Here is a 26,068-nt window from a genome sequence, read left to right as displayed (position 1 = left end):
CGGATGAGCTACAATGGGCCGACAAGGTAGTATCCATATAAGTTGCACTGTGGTGGTGGAACTTCGCATTGGTGGTGACCTGTTGGGTCAACGCTGGCAATTCTTGCACTATGAGGCCAAAAAGATTGCCATAATTTTCTGTGGTAACAGTTTCATTCAGGGGAAGGAAAAAAAAAAACATAAATATTTCAAGACCTGCAGACAGTGTTGTGTTCCCTACTATTGTATCAGCATAGTTAACTCCTCATTTACCGGTGCAGATGACATGGTTGATGATGAGCACTGCAGTTCTCTGTAATTAAACAATGCATCACTAAATCCCAGGACAGGCGAAAATGAGGCACGAAAATCCACACTTAGTATAGGGCTGGTGCCATTGCCAATAATAGATCTCCAGGTTAAGTTCATATTGAAGATCCAAATCCAATGTCATTTTCTGTTTACCGTGAGTTTCAGTGCACAAATAGTTCGCTGAGGTCAGTATATGCCACATCAGTGAGGCAGGTACAGCACTCAGCTGTTTGGGGTAAAATCTCTGCCACCTCATACCCAGAATATACAAGAAAATGTTTATCAGAGATGCAGTCATACACGAATAACCTCTACAACTGGTGGTACACCGACAGTGGCTTGTGTTAGCATACTGCCTTTTATGCTTCAGTTGCAGATGCACACATTGCTGACGACAAACATCGGCATCCTCCAACATCTGTCTGTTGTGTTTGGGTAACAGCAGGTACAGGTGAATTGGCAAGTTGTGTCGCCAAAACATCTGTGACACCAGCATCATTGGTCAGTAGTCATATCAAATCTACACTGGTCATCTTTCTAATGTTCTTTCTGCTGCTTGGGAGGGCTCTCATAGTAGCATCAGAATTTGTGCTGCTGTGTCAGTAGCATTAAGTTCAGGTTCACAGTTTGAGCCTGTAACAGGTCCACACTTTACTCCTGTATTGGTGCATCTGTACTCACTGTATGTGTTTTGGTGCTAGAGGTGACATTCGCTGCTTCAACCCACATACTGTGACCACTGTCAGTTGTGCTCTCAATTTTAGCGCATGCTAGAACTTTAGCAGGATGCTCGATACTGTGTCAGCCTTCTCTCCCAATGTCTGCAATGACAAATGTTGATGCACTGCCCCAACTGTATGGGTAACAACTGGTAACTTATGAAGCAATAGCATGCGCAGCAACTGTTTAGGCATCAGACCAGGGACAGCTAACAAACGTAAAGCTTACAACATTTGGTATGGTGATCTGTTGCCTAGCTGCTTGTCGTTAGAAGCTATCTGCAGCCAAAGCTCCAGCAACAGTGCATAATGTTGCATGAGATCCTCCTTTAGTGATGTTCAGCAACACTGTGGCAGAATGTGTTCCATTTCTTCTATCACTGCTCCTTCTAAATGTGCAACCATGATTACATATGTGTCAGTGATGTGTGCAGTCCATGTTGTTAAAAAATACATTTTATGCATGTGTACCATGTCAGTGGCAATTAGGCCAGAACAGCAGAAATTTGACATGGCCAAAATGGGTTGCGGAATACACATTTTGCTGATTTATGTCAGTGGCTGCATATTGCGGCATAGCTAGAGATGTGGTTTGTTCCTTTTCAAGTTCGTGTTTGGAATTTGTGGTATTGCATATATCATTACTGAATGGGGGGCGGGGGTTGGAACCCTCAGTTCTAAACCTCCTCTTCAACAAATCATGTCAGAGTCATCACTGTGGGTAGTATGTCAACAAGAATAATTCCCATATAAAAACCATGGACACAACAATTCACACTGCATAATTATTTATTGCCCACACACTAAGTCATAATCAAACAAGGAAATAGAATATCTAACAAACCTTTCCATTGATAATAAAGACTGTCTCTGAAACCAGCAACTCATCCCTTGTCTTTAGTGTCAACTACTTGCACAGGAACTGACGTCTTCACAGTTTCATAGCGTTTTTAGAAGTTTTTGTGCAGAAATCACAATTGTTCCAGTGTGCAGCCTTTTTTTCCAATCTCTGATGACTATATTGAGGTGTCTGGGAAGTAATTTCCAACCCTCTTAAAAATCGTAATTCATATTCAATACCCACAGGTGGATTATACCTCTGACTCAGTACTTCTGTAACAATGTTTCTCCTATGTTATTCTCCTGATGAATTGATTTGTAGTACAAAACTTCAGAGGTCTTTATAATGCCACATCCTGCTTCCTTTATTACATCAACATACACTCCTGGAAATTGAAATAAGAACACCGTGAATTCATTGTCCCAGGAAGGGGAAACTTTATTGAATTATTCCTGGGGTCAGATACATCACATGATCACACTGACAGAACCACAGGCACATAGACACAGGCAACAGAGCATGCACAATGTCGGCACTAGTACAGTGTATATCCACCTTTCGCAGCAATGCAGGCTGCTATTCTCCCATGGAGACGATCATAGAGATGCTGGATGTAGTCCTGTGGAACGGCTTGCCATGCCATTTCCACCTGGCGCCTCAGTTGGACCAGCGTTCGTGCTGGACGTGCAGACCGCGTGAGACGACGCTTCATCCAGTCCCAAACATGCTCAATGGGGGACAGATCCGGAGATCTTGCTGGCCAGGGTAGTTGACTTACACCTTCTAGAGCACGTTGGGTGGCACGGGATACATGCGGACATGCATTGTCCTGTTGGAACAGCAAGTTCCCTTGCCGGTCTAGGAATGGTAGAACGATGGGTTCGATGACGGTTTGGATGTACCGTGCACTATTCAGTGTCCCCTCGACGATCACCAGTGGTGTACGGCCAGTGTAGGAGATCGCTCCCCACACCATGATGCCGGGTGTTGGCCCTGTGTGCCTCGGTCGTATGCAGTCCTGATTGTGGCGCTCACCTGCACGGCGCCAAACACGCATACGACCATCATTGGCACCAAGGCAGAAGCAACTCTCATCACTGAAGACGACACGTCTCCATTCGTCCCTCCATTCACGCCTGTCGCGACACCACTGGAGGCGGGCTGCATGATGTTGGGGCGTGAGCGGAAGATGGCCTAACGGTGTGCGGGACCGTAGCCCAGCTTCATGGAGACGGTTGCGAATGGTCCTCGCCGATACCCCAGGAGCAACAGTATCCCTAATTTGCTGGGAAGTGGCGGTGCAGTCCCCTACAGCACTGCGTAGGATCCTACGGTCTGGGCGTGCATCCGTGCGTCGCTGCGGTCCAGTCCCAGGTCGACGGGCACGTGCACCTTCCGCCGACCACTGGCGACAACATCGATGTACTGTGGAGACCTCACGCCCCACGTGTTGAGCAATTCGGCGGTACGTCCACCCGGCCTCCTGCATGCCCACTATACGCCCTCGCTCAAAGTCCGTCAACTGCACATACGGTTCACGTCCACGCTGTCGCGGCATGCTACCAGTGTTAAAGACTGCGATGGAGCTCCGTATGCCACGACAAACTGGCTGACACTGACGGCGGCGGTGCACAAATGCTGCGCAGCTAGCGCCATTCGACGGCCGACACCGCGGTTCCTGGTGTGTCCGCTGTGCCGTGCGTGTGATCATTGCTTGTACAGCCCTCTCGCAGTGTCCAGAGCAAGTATGGTGGGTCTGACACACCGGTGTCAATGTGTTCTTTTTTCCATTTCCAGGAGTAATTAGCTAAGGAATAGAGCACCATGAATTTGAAGCACTGACTGCACTGCTTGTACATCCATGCTAAATATACACACTGCTAGTCTTACATAAGTGTCATTGGTATAGAGGGCATTGTTTGTTCTCTTATAACATATACAGGTGGCTGTCTGAAAATAGCAGCCTCAATTTGAATTAAGCTATGCACATGCTGAGATTATGTAATAAGGTGTGCATCTAGAAGCCTGCTTAGTCTACATGATTCACTTCATATGGTATGTTATTTACTATGAAGTTTCGAGTTCAGTATTAATGTGATATAGATCTTGTTTTACTGGATGGATAAAAAATCTACTCACGAAGTGGCAGCACAAGAGCACACATATAAAGGTATAGAAATGTGTAAGCTTTAGGAGCCTGTGGCTCCTCCTCCTGGCAGAAGGGTTGAAGGTGAAGGTAGAGGATTAGGAATGGAAAAGTTCAGAAAATTCACCTCGAACTGAGTTCAAGGGAGACTCACTGGATGGAATGAGAAGGAAAGACTGATTGTTGGGGACTGCACCAGATGATATTTGAAAACCTGAGAGCTTGAAGATGGAAGATAGGGTAATACACAAGACAGAGATTACTGACGCAACGTCAGCACAAGTTGACATTCACATCTCTGCCATACGGTCTCATGATGAGACTGACATGTTAAAATTCTTGGAATCAGTAAATGCATTCTCCCAGTTAAATATCACTTGGTCCTATTCTGAATCCCATGCTACTTTCCTTGGTGTTGACCTCATCCTCACAAATGGTCAGGTACACTCTTCTATTCGCATTAAACCTACAGATGACCAACAGTTCTTAAATTAAGACAGTTGCCATCCTTTCTATGACAAATGTTACCTCCCCTATGGACTTGGCATTTAAGGCAAACATATTTCTTCAGATGTGGATTCCTCACAGTATTACGCCACCATTCTCACCTCAGCTTTCACTGGACATAATTACTCCAGCTACCTAATTCAAAAGCAGATTTCCCTGGTCATCACATCCAACCCTGGTACTGCTGGTCCCTCCAAAAAAACAACTTAGAGGCACTTGTCTTGTCACTCTGTATTATCCATCCCTTGAATGTATCAATCAGTTACTTCGACAAGGCTATGACTTCTTAAAATCCAGGCCTGAAATGATGTGCATTCTACCCGACAATTCGCCCACCATGCTTAGAATAGCTTTTTGTTGCCATCATAATCTCTGCAATATCCTTGTTAGACCCTATGCTCCTTCTACACCCATTTCCTTACGCTACGGCTACTACCGTTGTGATTGTCCCCCATGTAAGACATGCCTCATATAGCTTCCTAACATCACCTATATCAGCCCTGTATCTGGCAAACATATACTATCAGAGGGAGAGCCACAGATGAATTGAAACATCATGTACCAGATGTTATGTGAATACTGTTTGGCCTTACACATTGACATGACTATCACAAAGTTATCATCTCAGATAAATTGACATAGGCAGATGATGTATACTGACAACACACAGTATCCTGTTTCAAAGCATGCTCTACACTATGACAGTCGTGATCTTGGTGCCCGTTTCACCACACATGCCATCTGGATTCTTCTCTCAGACATCAGTTCCTCAGAACTTCGCAGATGAGAACAAGTCTTCCAACATGTCCTTTGTTCCCACCACCCAGCCAGCTGTAATTTATGTTAATTTCTTCGGTCTCAGCATTTCTTCTTAGTAACTGTTCCTTTCTCCACTCCCAATTAGTTTTCTGACCCCACCTCTATGACATACAATTCACTTAGTTTTCCCCTCTTATTAACTTTTGCATGATGTTTAATCTCTGTCTGCATATTACCCTGTCTTCAAACTTTAAGCTCTCAGGTTTTCAAATCTCATGCGATGCAGTTCTCAACAATCAGTTTCTCTTTCTCATCCTGTATGGTATTTCTCCCCTGCCCTGGAGTTCTAGGCAACTTTTCTGAACTCTCCCCGTTTTCTAAACCTCACCAGTCCTTTTTCGTCATACACATCCTTTGCCTTCAACCCTTTTGCCAGAAAGAGCCACTGGCTCGGAAAGCTGACAAATTTCAGTGATTTTAAATGTGTGTTCTCCTGACATAGCTTGATGAGTATATTTTTTATCTATTCACCTACATTGAACTATATTCCTTGTGTAATGAGAAAGCAGCATATTTGCACTCACTCGTGTTTGTTCATTTGTGACAATAATGCAACCAATGTAGTTATTCGAGAATTTCTGTGTAAATTCTGGAACCACTCAGCCTTCTACTGTCTTGAACACATGATATTCTGGATATGAGTATGGGACGGTAGAATCCCACTTACTGCCAGTCACATCTTTGTGTGTGCAGGTTTAAAATCAGCCGCGGGAAGAAAGTAGACGCGGTGGACGAATGGTACTGACAAGTACCTGTCAGGCAATCCATAGATGTTTTAGTGAGTGTGTAAGGAAGAACCATGGAGCTTACATGCTGCTCTGTGCTTATTGTGTCACTGACTATTGTTATTAAGACAAGGGCAGTTGAAAAATAACTTTTGGAAACTCCTGACATAAGCTTGCTATAGGCAAAACTTATTTTCTGATTCATGTTAAGAGAAGTTATGGTATCTAAGCCACCTTTCTTTCACCGAGCGAGGTGGTGCAGTGGCTAGCACACTGGACTCGCACTCAGGAGGGCGACGGTTCAATCATGCGTCCGGCCATCCTGATTTAGGTTTTCCGTGATTTCCCTAAATCGCTCCAGGCAAATGCCGGGATGGTTCCTTTGAAAGGGCATGGCTGACTTCCATCCCAGTCCTTCCCTCATCCGATGAGACCGATGGCCTCGCTGTCTGGTCTCCTCCCCCAAACAACCCCAACCCAACACAACTTTCATTTAACTGTAACCCAATTTGTTTCTGACGTTCGGCTGTATGAGAGTCTTACAGGAAGTTACATATTTATGTGGAAAGTGAGAGCTTTATTGTGTACAGAGGTTAAATACATCATTAATTGATGAAAAGTAAAGTTTGTATGTCTACTTGTTTCATAAGTAGAAAGAGTCTAAAAATTCCTGTACCTAGTGTTATTCTATGGAGAAGAAGTCAAGAGGGTTCCCAGCAGCCAGCTAGCTAGTAAAGAAGAGTGGCTGCAAGTTCCAAGTAAGTCACCTCGTAAAGAAGGGGAAGGTGGTTTGGGGGAATAAACCGATATATCCCAGATCCACACTCACAGTTAAATCATTACAACACGACAGCTTGTGTGAAAGGACCAAGAAAACAGGAATTTAAATCAGAAATGAGAGAAGAAGTTGTTATGCGTTGCCATAGCAACCAAAAATAATAAGACAAGGGAATTACTCCGAGAAATTGGAATATGTTCAAGTCTCCAATGGAGCAAAATTTGGAGGGAAAGAATGTGAAGAAATGAAAAACTCACAACGATAAAAATAGTAAAGAATATTTCGATGTATTTGTCTAAGAAGAAATACGCATAGAACGCTTCAACCAAGAAGATCCAGTGCGGGGAGTATACTGCTCCCGCACACATTGCGGGGACGCAGACGCGGAAACCAACATACATCTGACGCCGCCGGCACCAGCTGCTGTTCACTGGTGCTGTCCGGTCTCCACATCCGCTCACCTACGCAACGCGAATTCTACCACGGGTGAGCGTGAAACAAAACATGATTACTTTAGTACAAAGTGGTTGGGGAAACTCAAGACCCAGCTATGGCCATGGAAATTAGCAAAGAATTGCCTGACTGGGCTGAGTTGATTAATTTAATCAAAGCTCAGAGTCTTAAGTTAAACTCATTAAGTTCTCAATTAAATACCCAGAGTGAAGCTTTAAATGCTCAGAGTGAAACACTAAATATTCAAATGACAAATTTAGGTTTGTTAAATGGCAAAATTGACTCTCAAAGCAAAGAATTTAGTAATCTATGTGAAGGCATGGGTGCTTTGAAGACTGAGTTCGACACTATAAGTAATAAAGTAGAGAATTTAAAAGCAGATTTAAAGAGCGAGTTGACAAATTCTTTGACCACTCATTTAAATCATCTTAGTCAGAAACAGAGTAACACTTTTCAAGATTTGTCGAAAAGGTTAGAACTTATCATTGAGAACAAACATAACAATGTAGAATGCGAACTTATTGAAAAGCTAGGATCTTTTGAAAACGTGTACAATATTAAGTATAATGATGTAAGGCAGGGGTTGAATGCTTTGAAAGAGAGAGCATATAAGTAGAATGAATTAATGTCAGTCATTCAGTGGCAAATTACAGGTGTCAATACAAGGGTAGATAATATAGAAAAAATTTTCAAAGAGAAAATAGCTAACTCTTATATTATAAATGTAATTAGTTTGGAGGAACAATTTGGAGAAATTATAGGTCGAAAGGTTACGGAAAGAATAACATCTGGAAATGTATCGCCTATTCCTTCTTCTGAGCTTAGTGATACCAGAAAGGGTATGGATGACCTCTGTAGAGAAATTAAGCTTATCCAAGATAAAGTAGAGAAAAGAGTAACTTCACCTAATGTATTGACTAGTGAAGCGGTGACTGATTTGTAATGGGGAGCTAATTCAGGGTTATCTAGACAATTCCCTAATTTTAAGGTCACACGGAGATGTACATTCGAGCCATTTCTTAAAAAAATTTAACCAAGCTTTACCAAAAAATTGGGAAGATTCCAAGAAGATTGAATTTGCTGTGGGGTACCTTCTAGGGGAAGCCTCAGAATGGGGATCAGTAAATATTGAGAATTTTTCCTCTTGGGGGAGACTTTCAAAAGAAATTTAAAGAGAATTACTGGTCTGCCAGTGCTCAAGAAAAGTTAATATCAGATCTGTGCGACCCAAAGTATTATAATAATACTTGGGGTACTATGAGGAAATATTTCGACTGGCATTTAACATGAGCAAAGTATTTAGATAAGCCAGTGGAAAAAGAAGGGTTAGGACGTATTTTAATTAGACGATTGCTAATCTATACGAGAAAAGACATCTTGTGTAGTGGTTGGAAAACGATAGAAGAGTTGTTGTCTCTTGTTGTCACACTTGATGCAATTAATAAGGACCGCAACGAAACTTTACACCAAAATGAAAGTTCGAACTATAAAAGAAATAGTGGAAATTATTTTAAAAAACATGAGGCAAACACAGCAATAATACACCAGTACAATAAGAAAAGTTGTAGCAACGATTATCAAAAGAAGCATCCACATTCAAATTTAGATCCAGTAGCTTCTCAAGAATTTGTACTGAGTAACCATGGGGGAAAGAAATACGGTAGAAGAAGAATGGGTAGCTCTGAGGGATGAAGTAGTGAAGGCAGCAGAGGATCAAGTAGGTAAAAAGACGAGGACTAGTAGAAATCCTAGGGTAACAGAAGAAATATTGAATTTAATTGATGAAAGGAGAAAATATAAAAATGCAGTAAATGAAGCAGGCAAAAGGGAATACAAACGTCTCAAAAATGAGATCGACAGGAAGTGCAAAATGGCTAAGCAGGGATGGCTAGAGGACAAATGTAAGGATGTAGAGGCTTGTCTCACAAGGGGTAAGATAGATACTGCCTACAGGAAAATTAAAGAGACCTTTGGAGAGAAGAGAACCACTGGTATGAATATCAAGAGCTCAGATGGCAATCCAGTTCTAAGCAAAGAAGGGAAGGCAGAAAGGGGGAAGGAGTATATAGAGGGTTTATACAAGGGCGAAGTACTTGAGGACAATATTATGGAAATGGAAGAGGATGTAGATGAAGACAAAATGGGAGATAAGATACTGCGTGAAGAGTTTGACAGACCACTGAAAGACCTGAGTCGAAACAAGGCCCCGAGAGTAGACAACATTCCATTAGAACTACTGATGGCCTTGGGAGAGCCAGTCATGACAAAACTCTACCATCTGGTGAGCAAGATGTATGAGACAGGCGAAATACCCTCAGACTTCAAGAAGAATATAATAATTCCAATCCCAAAGAAAGCAGGTGTTGACAGATGTGAAAATTACCGAACTATCAGTTTAATAAGTCACAGCTGCAAAATACTAACGCGAATTCTTTACAGATGAATGGAAAAACTGGTAGAAGCGGACCTCGGGGAAGATCAGTTTGGATTCCGTAGAAATGTTGGAACACGTGAGGCAATACTAACCTTATGAGTTATCTTAGAAGAAAGATTAAGAAAGGCAAACCTACGTTTCTAGCATTTGTAGACTTAGAGAAAGCTTTTGACAATGTTAACTGGAATACTCTCTTTCAAATTCTGAGGGTGGCAGGGGTAAAATACAGGGAGCGAAAGGCTATTTACAATTTGTACAGAAACCAGATGGCAGTTATAAGAGTCGAGGGGCATGAAAGGGAAGCAGTGGTTGGGAAAGGAGTGAGACAGGGTTGTAGCCTCTCCCCGATGTTATTCAATCTGTACATTGAGCAAGCAGTAAAGGAAACAAAAGAAAAATTTGGAGTAGGTATTAAAATTAATGGAGAAGAAGTAAAAACTTTGAGGTTCGCCGATGACATTATAATTCTGTCAGAGACAGCAGAGGACTTGGAAGAGCAGTTGAACGGAATGGACAGTGTCTTGAAAGGAGGATATAAGATGAACATCAACAAAAGCAAAACGAGGATAATGGAATGTAGTCAAATTAAATCAGGTGATGCTGAGGGAATTAGATTAGGAAATGAGACACTTAAAGTAGTGAAGGAGTTTTGCTATTTGGGGAGCAAAATAACTGATGATGGTCGGAGTAGAGAGGATATAAAATGTAGACTGGCAATGGCAAGGAAATCGTTTCTGAAGAAGAGAAATTTGTTAATATCGAGTATAGATTTAAGTGTCAGGAAGTCGTTTCTGAAAGTATTTGTATGGAGTGTAGCTATGTATGGAAGTGAAACATGGACGATAACTAGTGTGGACAAGAAGAGAATAGAAGCTTTCGAAATGTGGTGCTACAGAAGAATGATGAAGATAAGGTAGGTAGATCACGTAACTAATGAGGAGGTATTGAATAGGATTGGGGAGAAGAGAAGTTTGTGGCACAACTTGACTAGAAGAAGGGATCGGTTAGTAGGACATGTTCTGAGGCATCAAGGTATCACAAATTTAGTATTGGAGGGCAGTTTGGAGGGTAAAAATCATAGAGGGAGACCAAGAGATGAATACACTAAGCAGATTCAGAAGGATGTAGGTTGCAGTAAGTACTGGTAGAGGAAGAAACTTGCACAGGATAGGGTAGCATGGAGAGCTGCATCAAACCAGTCTCAGGACTGAAGACCACCACAACAACAACTGTATGTGTGGCAATTTTGCAGAACATAACTATGGCATATAACAAGAGTTACCAGTACTTATCTTATAATGGCCTCATGCCCATTGTTGTCTAAGTAATAACATGAACTGTATGGCAGAAGTAGCACACAGAAAATATAAACAGGAAATATGGAACAGGCTGTTACGTACAATGACAGAATTGTGAAAACAATTGGAATGCAGTTCAGCATTGGAGATGGCATGGTTACTGTTGTATGTACAAAAAAATAAGGAAGGAAAACATTTCATCTCATTTATGTTTACTCATTTGTCTTCTGGTCTGTGTTTTAGGTCTTGTTCCTAAGATACGTGGTGTCAGTTCTTCTTCGGCAAATGTAATCAGAACATACATGTGTACCACTGTTGACCATTATGCCTCCACCTATGGTGATAAAGGCTGGGGCTGTGGCTACAGGTAAGCCATTACTATATCACTTCCTATTTTCTTGCTAGCTCTTAAACTATTCTTGTCATGTGGGATACATGACTTATTTTTTAGATAAACGGAAAACAAAACCATTGTATATGTTCATAGCTGCTGAATTATGAGACTGTCTTAGAGGTAAATATGCATTTTTTATGTGGCATTGGAAAGATACTTCAAAGACATAACATGTATGGAACTTGATGACCAGTTAGTACCCAGATAAAAATGCTAAATACCACTGACCTACCATCAGGAAAATTGTTCTCACAAACATCTACGTTCTGCACCAAATATAAGCAAACACATACTACATATAAAGTTTGTGTGTTTTCCGGTGCACTTGGAAACATCAGTCCCTGTACTTTGTTACTATTAGAGCAGAGTTGCTGTTGTGTAGTAAAATTCCTTGTAACTGTACCAAACTCTGCTGACATGTCTTTGCAAAGATCATTCAAAAATCAAGAAACTGGAAGTATGAAGAAGAAAGTACAGTACTGAAAAAGAATAGCAGCTGACGAGAGAAACACAGTTAACACTTTAGCGGTAGTAACACACAATCTGCGTGTCACTACAAGGCAGCTTGGAAGTGCGAATAGGAGCATCCAGAGGAATTATGTGTGAATACTACAGTCTGATGCATTTCATTCTTTCCACATTTTGCTCTATCAAGAGCTTCATCACAGAGTCCATCAGAGTCCATTGCAGTTCTCCAAATGGTTTCTATTAGAACTGCCAAGTGATGTGTCATTTCTGAAATATTTTGTTTATGGATGAAACATAGTTCACAAGCCCAGGGCAAATGAATCTTTATGATATACACTGCTATTCAGTTGAAGATCCATGTTGGCTGAGAGAAATGAATCAGTAACTATCTTGGTCTTGCCAATGTGTGGTTCAAGCTTTTCAAGAATAATATCGCTGGTGCTGTATTATTGGTGGGACACTAAACAGACGTTACTATCTACAGTTCCTAACAGGTCTGCTCCCCTAGTTACGGGCAGACATCTTACACAAGGCACTCCATGTTGTTACCAACCTGACTGATGTCTTGCCCTTTCTTCACAGATACTTGTAAACCTTTTTAACAAGATATTTGGAGCAGATTGTGTGTTCAAGTGTTCAGGAAACACTAGATGGGTTCCACACTCAGAAGGCTAAACACCTCTGGTTTCTTATCAGTGGCATAAATTAAAACAAAAGGTCTACAAGGAAACACTGATATTTCCTGAAGACATGAAATGTCATACAACAAGTCTGTGCTGTGATAAGTCCAGATAAGTCAGCATGCAGTTTATCTACATCTACATCTACATCCATACTTCCCAAGCCACCTGACGGTGTGTGGCGTAGGGTACCCTGAGTACCTCTATCGGTTCTCCCTTCTATTCCAGTCTCGTATTGTTCGTGGAAAGAAGGATTGTCGGTATGCTTCTGTGTGGGCTCTAATCTCTCTGATTTTATCCTCATGGTCTCTTCGCGAGATATACATAGGAGGGAGCAATATACTGCTTGACTCTTCGGTGAAGGTATGTTCTCGAAACTTTAACAAAAGCCCGTACCGAGCTACCGAGTGTCTCTCCTGCAGAGTCTTCCACTGGAGTTTATCTATCATCTCCGTAACGCTTTCGCGATTACTAAATGATCCTGTAACGAAGCGCGCTGCTCTCCATTGGATCTTCTCTCTCTCTTCTATCAACCCTATCTGGTACGGATCCCACACTGCTGTGCAGTATTCAAGCAGTGGGCGAACAAGCGTACTGTAACCTACTTCCTTTGTTTTCGGATTGCATTTCCTTAGGATTCTTCCAATGAACCTCAGTCTGGCATCTGCTTTACTGACGATAAACTTTATATGATCATTCCATTTTAAATCACTGAATGCGTACTCCAAGATAATTTATGGAATTAACTGCTTCCAGTTGCTGACCTGCTATTTTGTAGCTAAATGATAAGGGATCTATCTTTCTATGTATTCGCAGCACATTACACTTGTCTACATTGAGATTCAATTGCCATTCCCTGCACCATGCGTCAATTCGCTTCAGATCCTCCTGCATTTCAGTACAATTTTCCATTGTTACAACCTCTCGATACACCACAGCATCATCTGCAAAAAGCCTCAGCGAACTTCCGATGCCATCCACCAGGTCATTTATGTATATTGTGAATAGCAACGGTCCTATGACACTCCCCTGCGGCACACCTGAAATCACTCTTACTTCGGAAGACTCCTCTCCATTGAGAATGACATGCTGCGTTCTGTTATCTAGGAACTCCTCAATCCAATCACACAATTGGTCTGATAGTCCATATGCTCTTACTTTGTTCATTAAACGACTGTGGGGAACTGTATCGAACGCCTTGCGGAAGTCAAGAAACACGGCATTTACCTGTGAACCCGTGTCTGTGGCTCTCTGGGTCTCGTGGACGAATAGCGCGAGCTGGGTTTCACATGACCGTCTTTTTCGAAACCCATGCTGATTCCTACAGAGTAGATTTCTAGTCTCCAGAAAATTCATTATACACGAACATAATACGTGTTCCAAAATTCTACAACTGATCGACGTTAGAGATATAGGTCTATAGCAGGGCTTAACAACTGGCCGGTTTTGAGCGCGAGTACTCGCGTCTGCTCAGGCACGTGCTCGCGAGCAGGTGCAAGGTGGCGGAGTAGGGAGGGAGGCGAGGTAGGGGAAATGCGCGCGCACGTTTGAATAGGGCTGCAGCGTGCCTATTGAATTCGCGCCGACTGTGTAACGTTTAAAGTACTATGATCAGCTCGCTGGTTAAGAATCATGTCAAGTCGCCGTTGTGTAACCCCAACCATGCTTTCGCAGTTCAGCCCCCATTGGGAGGAATTGTATCTGTTTGCAGAAAAAGATGGTGTTGCAAAATGTTTAGTATGTCACAAAACACTGAATTCTTTTAGGAAATTTAATTTACAGCGACATTATATGTCGTACCATGCGAAAGACTACGGAAGTGGAAAATGTGATGGACCAGATCGTGCACAGGAAGTTATTAAACTTAAAAGGAACCTATCCGAAGAAGATCTGGACGACGAAGAAAAATCAACTGAGGCAGCTCTCAGAGTGAGTTACAAAATTGCTTTGCTTTGCTTTTAGCAAAATCCCTGCCCCTCTTCACTGATGGCGATTTAATAAAAGAATGTTTGGTATTTGCAGCGGAACATTTGTGTCAATCTCAAGTTGAACAGTTTCGGATTGTGCCATTATCTAACATGACCATTATGCGTCGCATACAGGACATGGCAGACGACGTCCAGAGCCAGCTTGCAAATATCTGTAAAGATTTTGTGGCATATTCTCTAGCTCTGGACGAAAGTGTTGATATCACTGGAACAGCGCAGCTTGCCATATTTATTAGAGGTGTTAATAGAGATCTTCAGGTGAGGGAGGAGCCATGAAGAACACTACAACCTGAGGTGATATTTTAAGTAGTATTGAAGAAACTGTTGAAAATATAGGATTGTCGTGGAATTCTTTAGTTTCAGTGTCTACAGACAGTGCACCAGCAATGACAGGGAAAAAATCGGGTTTCGTTGCGCTGTTGAAGGAGAAAATGCAAAAACTGGCCGAGCTGAAAGAAATAAGGGGCGTTCACTGTGTGATCCACCAGGAAAACTTATGTGCAAAGAGTATCACTCTAAAAAATGTGATGAGTGTTGTTGTTCTTACAACCAATTATATAAGGAAGCATGGGCTACAACACAGGCAATTTAAAAGCTTTCTTGAGGATGTAGAAAGCCAGTATGGTAGCCTGCCTTATTACAGCGAGGTCCGCTGGCTTAGTCGTGGCAAATTATTAAATCGATTTTTTTGCTTATTAGATGAGATAAATATGTTCATTGAAATAAATAACATGTGTGTTCCTGAATTGAAAGAGCCTTCATGGAAATGTGATCTCGCGTTCTTAGCAGATTTAATTAGCCATGAATGCTTTGAACATTTCACTACAAGGTAAAGATCTGCTAATTACTCATTTCATAGATCAAATACGAGCCTTTAAAATGAAGTTGACACTTTGGGTGAGTCAGCTGGAAACAGGAAATCTAGCTCATTTTCCTAAATTATCACCCATGCAAGATGTTCACAAACACTGTGAACGTTATTCACATAGCTTAGTTGCCCTTAAGGAAGAATTTGATCAACGCTTTCAAGATCTGACAGCACTAGACAGTGATTTTGATCTGTTCTCCTCTCCATATTCAGCGAATATTGAAGAGATTCGTCCTGAGCTGCAACTAGAAATTACTGACCTGCAGTGTGAAAGAGAATACAGAAAGAAATTTCAGAACAAGAAAAACATTTTGGAATTCTGCAGACACTTCCCTCAGGATAGATTTCCTCGTTTGCACAAACTGGCGTCTACAATAATATCAATGTTCGGTTCCGCGTATGTTTGTGAACAACTGTTCTCTGCAATGAAATGTAACAAGACACGCCTGAGAAACGCATTGTCTGATCGAAATTTAAACTGCACGCTGCGCCTACAATGCACAAGAACAATTACCCCAAACATAGACGCAATTGTAAAGGGCAAAAAGTACTAGATAACCGAGAATCCCACACTTCAGTTACACCTTTTATTGTGTAACAGTTCACAAAATAATACGAATGTAGAGGCATACACTAAGCTAATAAAATTATGTGGCACATGTACATTCTCCTTTATTTGTTTCACTTGTCGCAGTAATACGAGGGCTGTCCAGAAAGTAAGTTACGATCGGTCGCGAAATGGAAACGGCTATGAAAATCCGATAAAGCTTTGCAAAGATGTGTTGGGCAATGTCTCTAGTATGACTCTAGGTAGAATTATGTCGCTCTTTTCATTCCTGAGCTCTTAGTGAGCGCGTAAAGATGTTATAGAAAATAGTGTCTCCCGCCAAGTACGAGGGCCCGGTGAGAATTTTCCCCTGAAGCTATGCAACCAACATTACATAACTGTCGTGCGGTTTCTTCTTCAAGACAGTTCTCAGCCTCATTCGGCAGGGGCAATTAAGATGTTCCTGCATCGTTTCAATTGGTAATGTTTGGCTACCCACAATACAGCTCGTAATTGTCTCCCACTGAGTTTCATCTCTGCTCAAATGAACCGCTGGCTATGAGGACAACATTTTGGCACAGACAACGAGCTTTAGGCCAGCGTAAAGAATTGGCGGAAAGCACTGGCGGCTGCCTTCTATGATGAGGGTATTGGAAAGTTGGTACAACGCTAGACGAAAGTCTGAGTCAGAACGGCGACTACGTAGAGAAGTAGCTGAAAGGTGTAGCTAACTGTTACAAATGAAACATTTCTGATTTTCACTGTGATTTTCATTTCGCAATCAATCGTAACTTACTTTCTGGACAGCCCTCGTAATTCGTGAGTGATATCCCGGTAGGTGGCCGCTGATTTACATTGACTGGCGGCAGCTGTTGTGTGCCCCACGTCACTCTCCCCACTCTATGCTCTGGTCCGTTAGTGGGGGTAGCGTGCTCGCGCTGCTCCGTGCTCGCGCTTTGCTGCTCACAGCTTGCTCCGCGAGCACGTATGCTGTGAAGCCCTGGTCTATAGTTTTGCACATCTGTTCCACGTCCCTTCTTGAAAATGGGGATGACCTGTGCCCTTTTCCAATCTTTGGAACGCTACGCTCTTCTAGAGACCTACGGTACACCGCTGCAAGAAGGGGGGCAAGTTCCTTCGCGTACTCTGTGTAAAATCAAACTGGTATCCCATCAGGTCCAGCGGCCTTTCCTCTTTTGAGCGATTTTAATCGTTTCTCTATCCCTCTGTCGTCTATTTCGATATCTACCATTTTGTAATCTGTGCGACAATCTAGAGAAGGAACTGCAGTGCAGTCTTCCTCTGTGAAACAGCTTTGGAAAAAGAAATTTAGTATTTTGGCCTGTAGTCTGTCATCCTCTGTTTCAGTACCATTTTGGTCACAGAGTGTCTGGACATTTTGTTTTGATCCACCTACCGCTTTGATGTAAGACCAAAATTTCTTAGGATTTTCTGCCAAGTCAGTACATAGAACTTTACTTTCGAATTAATTGAACGCCTATCGCATAGCCCTCCTCACACTACATTTCGCTTTGCGTAATTTTTGTTTGTCTGTAAGGCTTTGGCTATGTTTATGTTTGCTGTGAAGTTCCCTTTGCTTCCGCAGCAGTTTTCTAACTGGGTTGTTGTACCATGGTGGCTCTTTTCCACCTCTTACGATCTTGCTTGGCACATACTCATCTAACGCATATTGTACGATGGTTTTGAACTTTGTCCACTGATCCTCAACACTATTTGTACTTGAGACAAAACTTTTGTGTTGAGCCGTCAGGTACTCTGAAATCTGCTTTTTGTCACTTTTGCTGAACAGAAAAATCTTCCTACCTTTTTTAATATTTCTATTTACGGCTGAAATCATCGATGCCCTAACCGCTTTATGATCGCTGATTCCCTGTTCTGCGTTAACTGTTCCAAATAGTTCGGGTCTGTTTGTCACCAGAAGGTCTAATATGTTATCACCACGAGTTGGTTCTCTGTTTAACTGCTCAAGGTAGTTTTCAGATAAAGCACTTAAAAAAATTTCACTGGATTCTTTGTCTCTGCCACTCGTTATGAACGTTTGAGTCTCCCAGTCTATATCCGGCAAATTAAAATCTCCACCCAGAACTGTAACATGGTGGGGAAATCTACTCGAAATATTTTCCAAATTATCCTTCAGGTGCTCAGCCACAACAGCTGCTGAGCCAGGGGGTCTATAGTGACATCCAATTATCATGCCTGAGCCTGCTTTAACCGTGACCTTCACCCAAATCATTTCACATTTCGGATCTCCGTCAATTTCCTTCGATACTATTGCACTTCTTATCACTATAAACACGCCTCCCCCTTCACTGTCCAGTCTGTCTCTGCGGTATACATTCCAATCTGAGTTTAGGATTTCATTACTATTTACGTCTGGTTTCAGCCAACTTTCTGTCCCTAGTACTATATGGGCGTTGTGACCATTTATTAATGAGAGCAGTTCTGGGACCTTTCTGTAGACGCTCCTGCAGTTTACTATTAGCACATTTATATTGTTATTCCCTGTTGCCTTGCCGCGTCTCAGGAGGCGTCTTGTCAGGCGTAGGGAGGGAATTCTCTAACCTAAAAAAACCCCCATGTGCACTCCACACGTACTCCGTTACCCTTGTAGCCGCTTCCGGCGTGTAGTACACACTTGACCTATTCAGGGGGACCCTACATTTCTCCACCTGATAATTCTCCTCCATAATTGCTTTATAGTGTGTATTGATTCCAAGGTCAATTTTTGAACATTTGATATGAAAGCCATAATAACATACTACCATACCTGAGTTAGGTGTTGGCTCGCACTTGATACGGTAAGACAGGTGTTTGGGAACCTCTTTCCTGATGGCAGAACAGTCATTTGCAATGCTGTTAACTTGTTACTATTTGCTCAATTTTCACACATAAATATAGTAAGGAATGTTCTGACAGAATGTAAATACTTCAGGAGTAAAGTAGGTAACTCACTGAATTGTAGAAGCGTTGAGTCATGGACAGGCACTCACAAAAGAGAAAGCTTTGTGAATTTGTCACATGTTGAGCTAGAGTACAAATACATATGCCCTTTCATTCTGCATGTGCCCCCCCCCCCCCCCAATAAACAAATGAACACACACACACACACACACTCACTATCTTGACAAAGTATTTATTGTAAGTTTTCTGTTTTGTGTGTGCCTGTTGATGACTCAGTACTTCTGCTGTTCTCCTTTACTCCTAAAGGAGCCACACATTATGCCGTTGAAGACATCTTCAAAGGCTCTTTCCAATACCATAATCAAATAGAAAAATTAAATTTAAATAAGTGTGTAATGTCTTCTGGCATACCCTGTTTCATCAAACAATAAAGAAACTGTACATAATGAGAGTGCCCTGAACCATTTTAGAGTTTTAAGTGTTCATAGCCTAGTAGGAAGCACAAGTAGAAACAAATACAGAGGGAGGAGGAATTTATCAGGAAATAGCTTAGATGCAGCCCTGCAGCCAGGTGGACGCGTGTGTACGAAGCTCTCACTAAGTTAAGCGATTAATATTGAAATAAGAGCTAAATAAGAGCTAATTTAGTTAATATTACATTTTAGACTAGTGCACTTACTTCTTATCTAATCTATTGAAGGTTTCGCTTTTCTAAACGTAATCACATCAAAAAGGAAGTATTTCGTAAAGGCTAGCAGTCGCGAGTTTCTTTACATGCTTAGGCGTAAATGTCGTATGAGTGTAGATGTTTTGTTTTTGACTAGACTTCAAAGTTAAATTAATTCGTGTCTCTCATCCAGAATTTGTGTGGTTAATTAAAAGTTTCTGAAGCAAGTTTGTAAGTTTGTTTACATTAGTGTTTAATTACGTATTAGTATAGGTTATGAAACTATTGTGTTGTTGGAGTTATTTTCTGATTTGTGTTATATCTTACTATCAAACCAGGTGTGACAAGTGTGGTGGTTGCCGTAGAAATATGAAAGAAGGGGTGTTCTGTATAGACTGTAGTTTGTAGTTTCATTGGGGCGAGTGCAGCGGAGAGGAAACGAGGGTAGATAATGAGGCTCTCCCATGGCTGTGTAGGTTATGTAGAAAGGCCGGAAGAATTGTGGAACAGGAGGCAAAGATTTGTGCCCTTAAGGCTGAATTAGAAATCCCGAATTTGGAATTATGTAAGCTAAGGGAAGAAAAGGACTCTGGGTGCTGGGAAAAGGTAGCAAGCAGAGGGTGAAAAAGGGAAACATTTGTAAAACTTCTGAAATTCAGTTAGCAAATCAGTTTGACGTGCTATCGGAAGTAGTGGAGGAAGGGCCTCATTCAGATGTAGTTGAATGTAGGTTGAGGCAGATAGCAGAATACTAGCTTAAAGAAAAAAAAGACAGATTGGGATCAAACCAGAAAAGGAAAAGAAAAATTCTGCGTATAGGTAGCAGTCATGGGAGGGGTGTGGACCAACAGCGTCAGGAGAAATTAGAGACAGCGTACCAGATCACAAGTTTTGTGAAACCAAGTGCTAGCCCTAGCCAGGTGACAGAAAACTTAGGTCAGCTATGCAAGGACTTTGAGAAGGAAGATCGGGTAATTATAGTTAGGGGAGCAGGAAACAGCCTGGCTATGAATCCAAGATATAGTATTAGGAGTGACCTGGATAAAGTAGGAGCAGAAACTGGGCACACGAATGTGGGTTTTGTGGAGGTCTTTCAGCGCCATTATCAGCCTGGGTAAACACTGCTGTAAGGCGTGTTAACACTGAGCTGAACGGGATGTTCCAGACACCGGCAAAGTCTCACATGAGTGGTGTTCCAGTTGATGCTATTGGTAGGTGGGGGTTACACTACACATGGCCTACACCTTAATAGGAAGGGGAAAAATAAGTTAGCTTCTCTATTAGCAGATACTGTAAGGGGAGACCAGGCAGACAGGTTTTTTAGGTTAAAGCCAAATTCCAGACTGACAACAACCAAGGAAAATAGAAGAAAAGAAACTTCATGCAGAGCAAATAGGGATAAAGCTAAGGGCGGCATCAACTTATTTCACCAAAATACCAGAGGATTAAAAAATAAAGTAGATGAGCTGATAATGTGTTTAGATGATCTCGAAAGTAAGAATGAGATTGATATACTTTGTCTGTCTGAGCACCATGTAACTGTGGGGATGGAAAATGTCAGTATAAATGGGTATAATTTAGCATCTTTCATATGTAGATCTAGTATGGATAAAGAAGGAGTTGCCATTTTCATAAAACAAGGGTATAAATACAGAACTGTTGAAGTAAGCAAATTTTGTGTTGATCAGCACTTTGAGGTTGGTGCATGTGAACTTCAGCTAGGTAATGTTGTGTTGATATTAGCAACAGTGTACAGGTCTCCACTAGGAGATTGGGAGCTGTTCATAAAAAAGTTTGACTCCCTATTATGCTGTCTGTCAGACAAAAAGAAGAAGTTATTAATCTGTGGTGATTTCAGTGTTAACTTTCTAAGCAATTCTGATAGGAAAAGTGAACTAGAAGTGTTGTTAACAACATATAACTTAGAATCAGTGGTCAATTTCCCTACACGTATAGCTCAGGTCAGTAGTACTCTAATAGATTATGTATTTGTACAGCAAGAGGATGTAGAACAAACACATTCTTTCCCTGTGGCAAATGGATTATCTGACCATGATGCACAACTGATTAACTTACAAAACCTAACAGGGCGTACACTTCAGAAACGAAAGTTTAGGAAATGTAAACTGGGAAGATGTATATAATGAGCCAAATGCTAATGATAAATGCAGCATATTTCTTGATAAATTTATATCCTTTTTTGAACATTGTTTTCCATAGAAAATTACTACATGTAACACCACACACTTTTCAAAGAAACCTTGGATTACTACAGGTATTAAAGTGTCTTCAGAAAGAAAAAGAAAACTGTATGAGACAGCAAGAACTAGTAAAGATCCAGAAGTAGTTTTACACTATAAAAATTATTGTAACTGAGAAAAGTTGTAAGGAAATCAAGAAATATGTATGTTAGAGAAGAAATTAACAACTCCAGCAGTAAAATCAAATCAATATGGAATGTTGTTAGAAGGGAGACAGGAAAAGTAACGACTGGGGTAGGTAGTATTACTGTTAAAGAGAATGAGACCATCTTAAACAACAGTACACAGGTAGCCAATGTATTTAACAATCACTTCTTAAATGTAGGAGAAAAAATTGGTGAGAATAGTTCAAAAGAAATAGCCAGGCAGTACATGGAAGAGGCAGTTTTGAAAAATTTTAGTCAGCTTAAGTTTCATCTAACAACCTCTTGTGAAATAAGGAAAATTATTAAATCTTTGAAAAATAGATGCTCTATTGGAGTAGATGTTATTAAAACAATGTGCAGCAATTATAGCTGATGTTTTGAGTCACATATGTAATGCATCTCTGATTCAGGGTATTTTACCAGACACGTTGAAAGATGCCATTGTCAGGACTCTCTACAAAAAGGGGGAAACCACAGATGTCAATAATTACCGGCCAGCATCCTTGCTTACAGCATTTTCAAAAATCTTTGAGAAAGTAATGTACTCAAGAGTGGTTAGCCATCTCAACAGCAATGGGATACTTAGTAAATCACAGTTCGGTTTTCAGAAATGCTTTTCCACTGAGACAGCAATATACAATTTCAATGTCCACATGATAGTCTTTAAATAGTAAAATGTCACCAGTAGGGATATTCTGTGACTTACCCAAAGCATTTGATAGTGTGAACCATGACATTATGTTGGAGAAATTACAATTCTATGGTATAAATGGAACATTATGTCAGTGGTTTAAGTCATGTCCACAGAACAGGAAGCAAAAAGTCTCTTTATATGCTTCAAGTGATTCAAAGGAGTTTGCCACTTCATCTAACTGAGGTGAAATTACATTAGGTGTTCCACAAGGTTCGATCATGGGTCCCCTCCTTTTCTTGATATATGTGAGTGACCTCCCTTATGCGAAACAAGATGCTGAACTGACACTGTTTGCTGATGATACAAGCATAATTATTTATCCAGTAAAAGAAAGTCCGATAGAAAATGATACAAATAACGTCTTTGGAAAAGTTATTAATTGGTTTTCTGTGAATGGGCTTGCTCTGAACTTTGAAAAAACACAGTACATCCAATTTTCTGTTGCAAAAAGTATAATTCCTTCAATAAACATAACACATCAGAAGAAGTCAGTAGCCAGGGTAAGGCATACTAAGTTTTTGGGTGTACATATAGATGAGAATCTCAATTGGAAAAGTCATATTTTGGATCTCCTAAAGTGCTGTCAGAGACAGCAAAGGACTTGGAAGAGCAGTTTAATGTAATGGACAGTGTCTTGAAAGGAGGGTATAAGATGAACATCAACAAAAGCAAAACAAGGATAATGGAATGTAGTCGAATTAAGTCGGGTGATGCTGAGGGAATTAGATTAGGAAATGAGACACTTAAAGTAGTAAAGGAGTTTTGCTATTTGGGGAGCAAAATAACAGATGATGGTCGAAGTAGAGAGGATATAAAATGTAGACTGGCAATGGCAAGGAAAGCGTTTCTAAAGAAGAAAAATTTGTTAACATCAAGTATAGATTTAAGTGTCAGGAAGTCATTTCTGAAAGTATTTGTATGGAGTGTAGCCATGTATGGAAGGGAAACGTGGACGATAAATAGTTTAGAAAAGAAGAGAATAGAAGCTTTCAAAATGTGGTGCTACAGAAGAATGGTGAAGATTAGATGGGTAGATCACATAATGAGGAGGTATTGAATAGAATTGGGGAGAAGAGGTGCTTGTGGCACAACTTGACTAGAAGAAGGGATCGGTTGGTAGGACATGTTCTGAGACATCGAGGGATCACCAATTTAGCATTGGAGGGCAGTGTGGAGAGTAAAAATCGTAGAGGGAGACCAAGAGATGAATACACTAAGCAGATTCAGAAGGATGTAGGCTACAGTAGGAACTGGGAGATGAAGAAGCTTGCACAGGATAGAATAGCATGGAGAGCTGCATCAAACCAGTCTCAGGACTGAAGACCACAACAACAACAAAGTGACTAAGTTCAGCAACTTTTACAATCAGAATAATTGCCAATTTTGAGGATGTAGAAATTAGTAAGCTAACATACTTTGCATACTTCCACTCTCTGATGTCATACGGAATAATATTCTCGGGCAACTCAACACTTAGGCAAAACAAAGTAGTTATAATAATGTGTGGGGTTCATAGTCGCACATCTTGTAGGCATCTGTTTATAAGGTTAGGAATTCTTACAACTGCTTCACAGTACATTTACTCAGTAATGAATTTTTTTCTCAACAACATTGACCAGTTTAAAATCAACATTGACATTCATGATTACAATACCAGAAAAAAGAAAGACCTACACTATCCTTTACTTAACCTATCTGTGGCACAGAAAGGGTTAAAATATGCTGCTATGAAACTTTTTGATAAATTACCAGATGAAATAGAATGTCTGACAGACAGCAGTAATAGTTCAAAAAAAAATTGAAATCATACCTCCTGGACAACTCCTTCTATAACATAGATGAATTCTTGAATATGAGTAAATAAATCTGAAAATATAATATATGCATTTTGTGTCATTTAAGGGAATGGGAAAGATAATAGAAATATTCAGGTATAGCACTATAATGTAAAAAATAAAATAAAATAAAATAAAATAGAAAAAAAACTTTTTTCCTGTGTGCATTTCTTGTGCATTTGACACATTCCACATCATAACGGTTTTTCCGTGCTATTGATCAATGGAACACGTAACTAACTAACTAGGAAATGTAGATTGTGAGAATTTATGTAAGAACAGGGAGGTGTATCAGATTAATCAATAAAAAAGTTCTGCATACTAGAAAATGAGAACTATACAGACTCAGATGAAGGGGGCAGACTTAGATGAAATGGGCAGAGTTGATGCTACATCACTCATTGATTATTAATTTTGCTATTGATAACTTCTGACATCACTGATCTTTGGTTTGTGATGGTGCTAGTGTGTACAGTATGTGCAAGTGTTATCTATCTGAAATTTCTCAGAAAACAGGTTTTAAATTCCATTGCTGCAGTTATGCCTTGAAAATGGCAGTGTATGCTCCAGTCGAAATATTGGCAGTTGTTGGCAGTGTCTTTGCGCTGCATTTCCATATGTTATTTGAACATTGTATACACCAGGAGAAATGCAGGTCTCACAAGGGGCAATTATTTAACATAGGTTCTTATTCAAACAGCAGAATTTGTTACGGGTATGAATAAGGTAAAAGAAAAGAAAATCCTGAATGAAACAAAGCACTTGAGAGTTTTGAGCAAATGATAAAAGAATCATGGTAGAGCATGCTTAACTAAACGAATGCACCATAAAGGAATGACACATTGAGTTGCAGGCAGGCACAATGGAAAGACTGTTGCACATTTAGCTCTTGGTCAAAGCCTTCTTCAGAAAAGGAAACACACACACACACACACACACACACACACACACACACACACAGGACCACCATCTCCTTCAGCCTGGACCAGTATGCAACTGTCACATTAAGGAAAGCAGCAATCTGGAGGGGGCAGGGAAGAGGAAGGGATAGAAGGGTATGGTTGGAGGGGAGAGAAAAGTGCTGTCTGGTAGAGCATGCAGAGTCTAGATGGAAACATGACAAGAAGGCTGTGGGGTTGAGAGAGATGGGGGGAGGGGGAGCAGAAAAGGACAGAAGCAGGGAAAGGGAAAGGCAGGCAGGTGCACTGGCAGAGGATGGCACACAATGAGGGTGAGGGGACGTGAATAGGGACGAGGTGATAGGGCAGACGGAGCAGAAACAGTTCGGTTGAGGATGTGGGGACTGTAGGTTACCTTAGGTTGAGGCTGGGATAATTTCAGGAGCTGAAAAAGCGTTGTAAGGTGAACTCATAGCTGCAAGTTTAGAAAAGCTGGTGGTGGAGGAAAGGATACAAATGGCCAGGGATACAGGTGGCCAAGGATACAGATGGTCGGGTTGTGAAGCAGCCATTGCAATCAAACATGTTATGTTCAGCTGCATGTTGTACCACACGGTGGTCTACTTTGCTCTTTGCCGCAGTCTGTTCATCCTGGTGGACAGCTGGTTGGTGGCCATACCACTATAGA

General features: G+C 41.1%; 1 protein-coding gene across 1 annotated transcript in view; it reads left to right on the top strand.

Moving 5' to 3' along the window:
• LOC124595254 (zinc finger-containing ubiquitin peptidase 1-like) overlaps nt 1-26,068 on the top strand; it is a 221,105-nt gene that overhangs the window by 87,931 nt on the left and 107,106 nt on the right. Inside the window, exon 6 of the mRNA XM_047133922.1 lies at nt 11,255-11,378. Within this exon, the coding sequence (XP_046989878.1) occupies nt 11,255-11,378 (124 nt within the window). The remainder of the gene's footprint in view (nt 1-11,254; nt 11,379-26,068) is intronic.

This window comes from Schistocerca americana, chromosome 2, assembly GCF_021461395.2.
Source record: "Schistocerca americana isolate TAMUIC-IGC-003095 chromosome 2, iqSchAmer2.1, whole genome shotgun sequence".
NCBI lineage: Eukaryota > Metazoa > Arthropoda > Insecta > Orthoptera > Acrididae > Schistocerca > Schistocerca americana.
The sequence above is the reverse complement of the archived record's forward strand: the minus strand, read 5'-3'. Positions and strand labels throughout refer to the sequence as shown.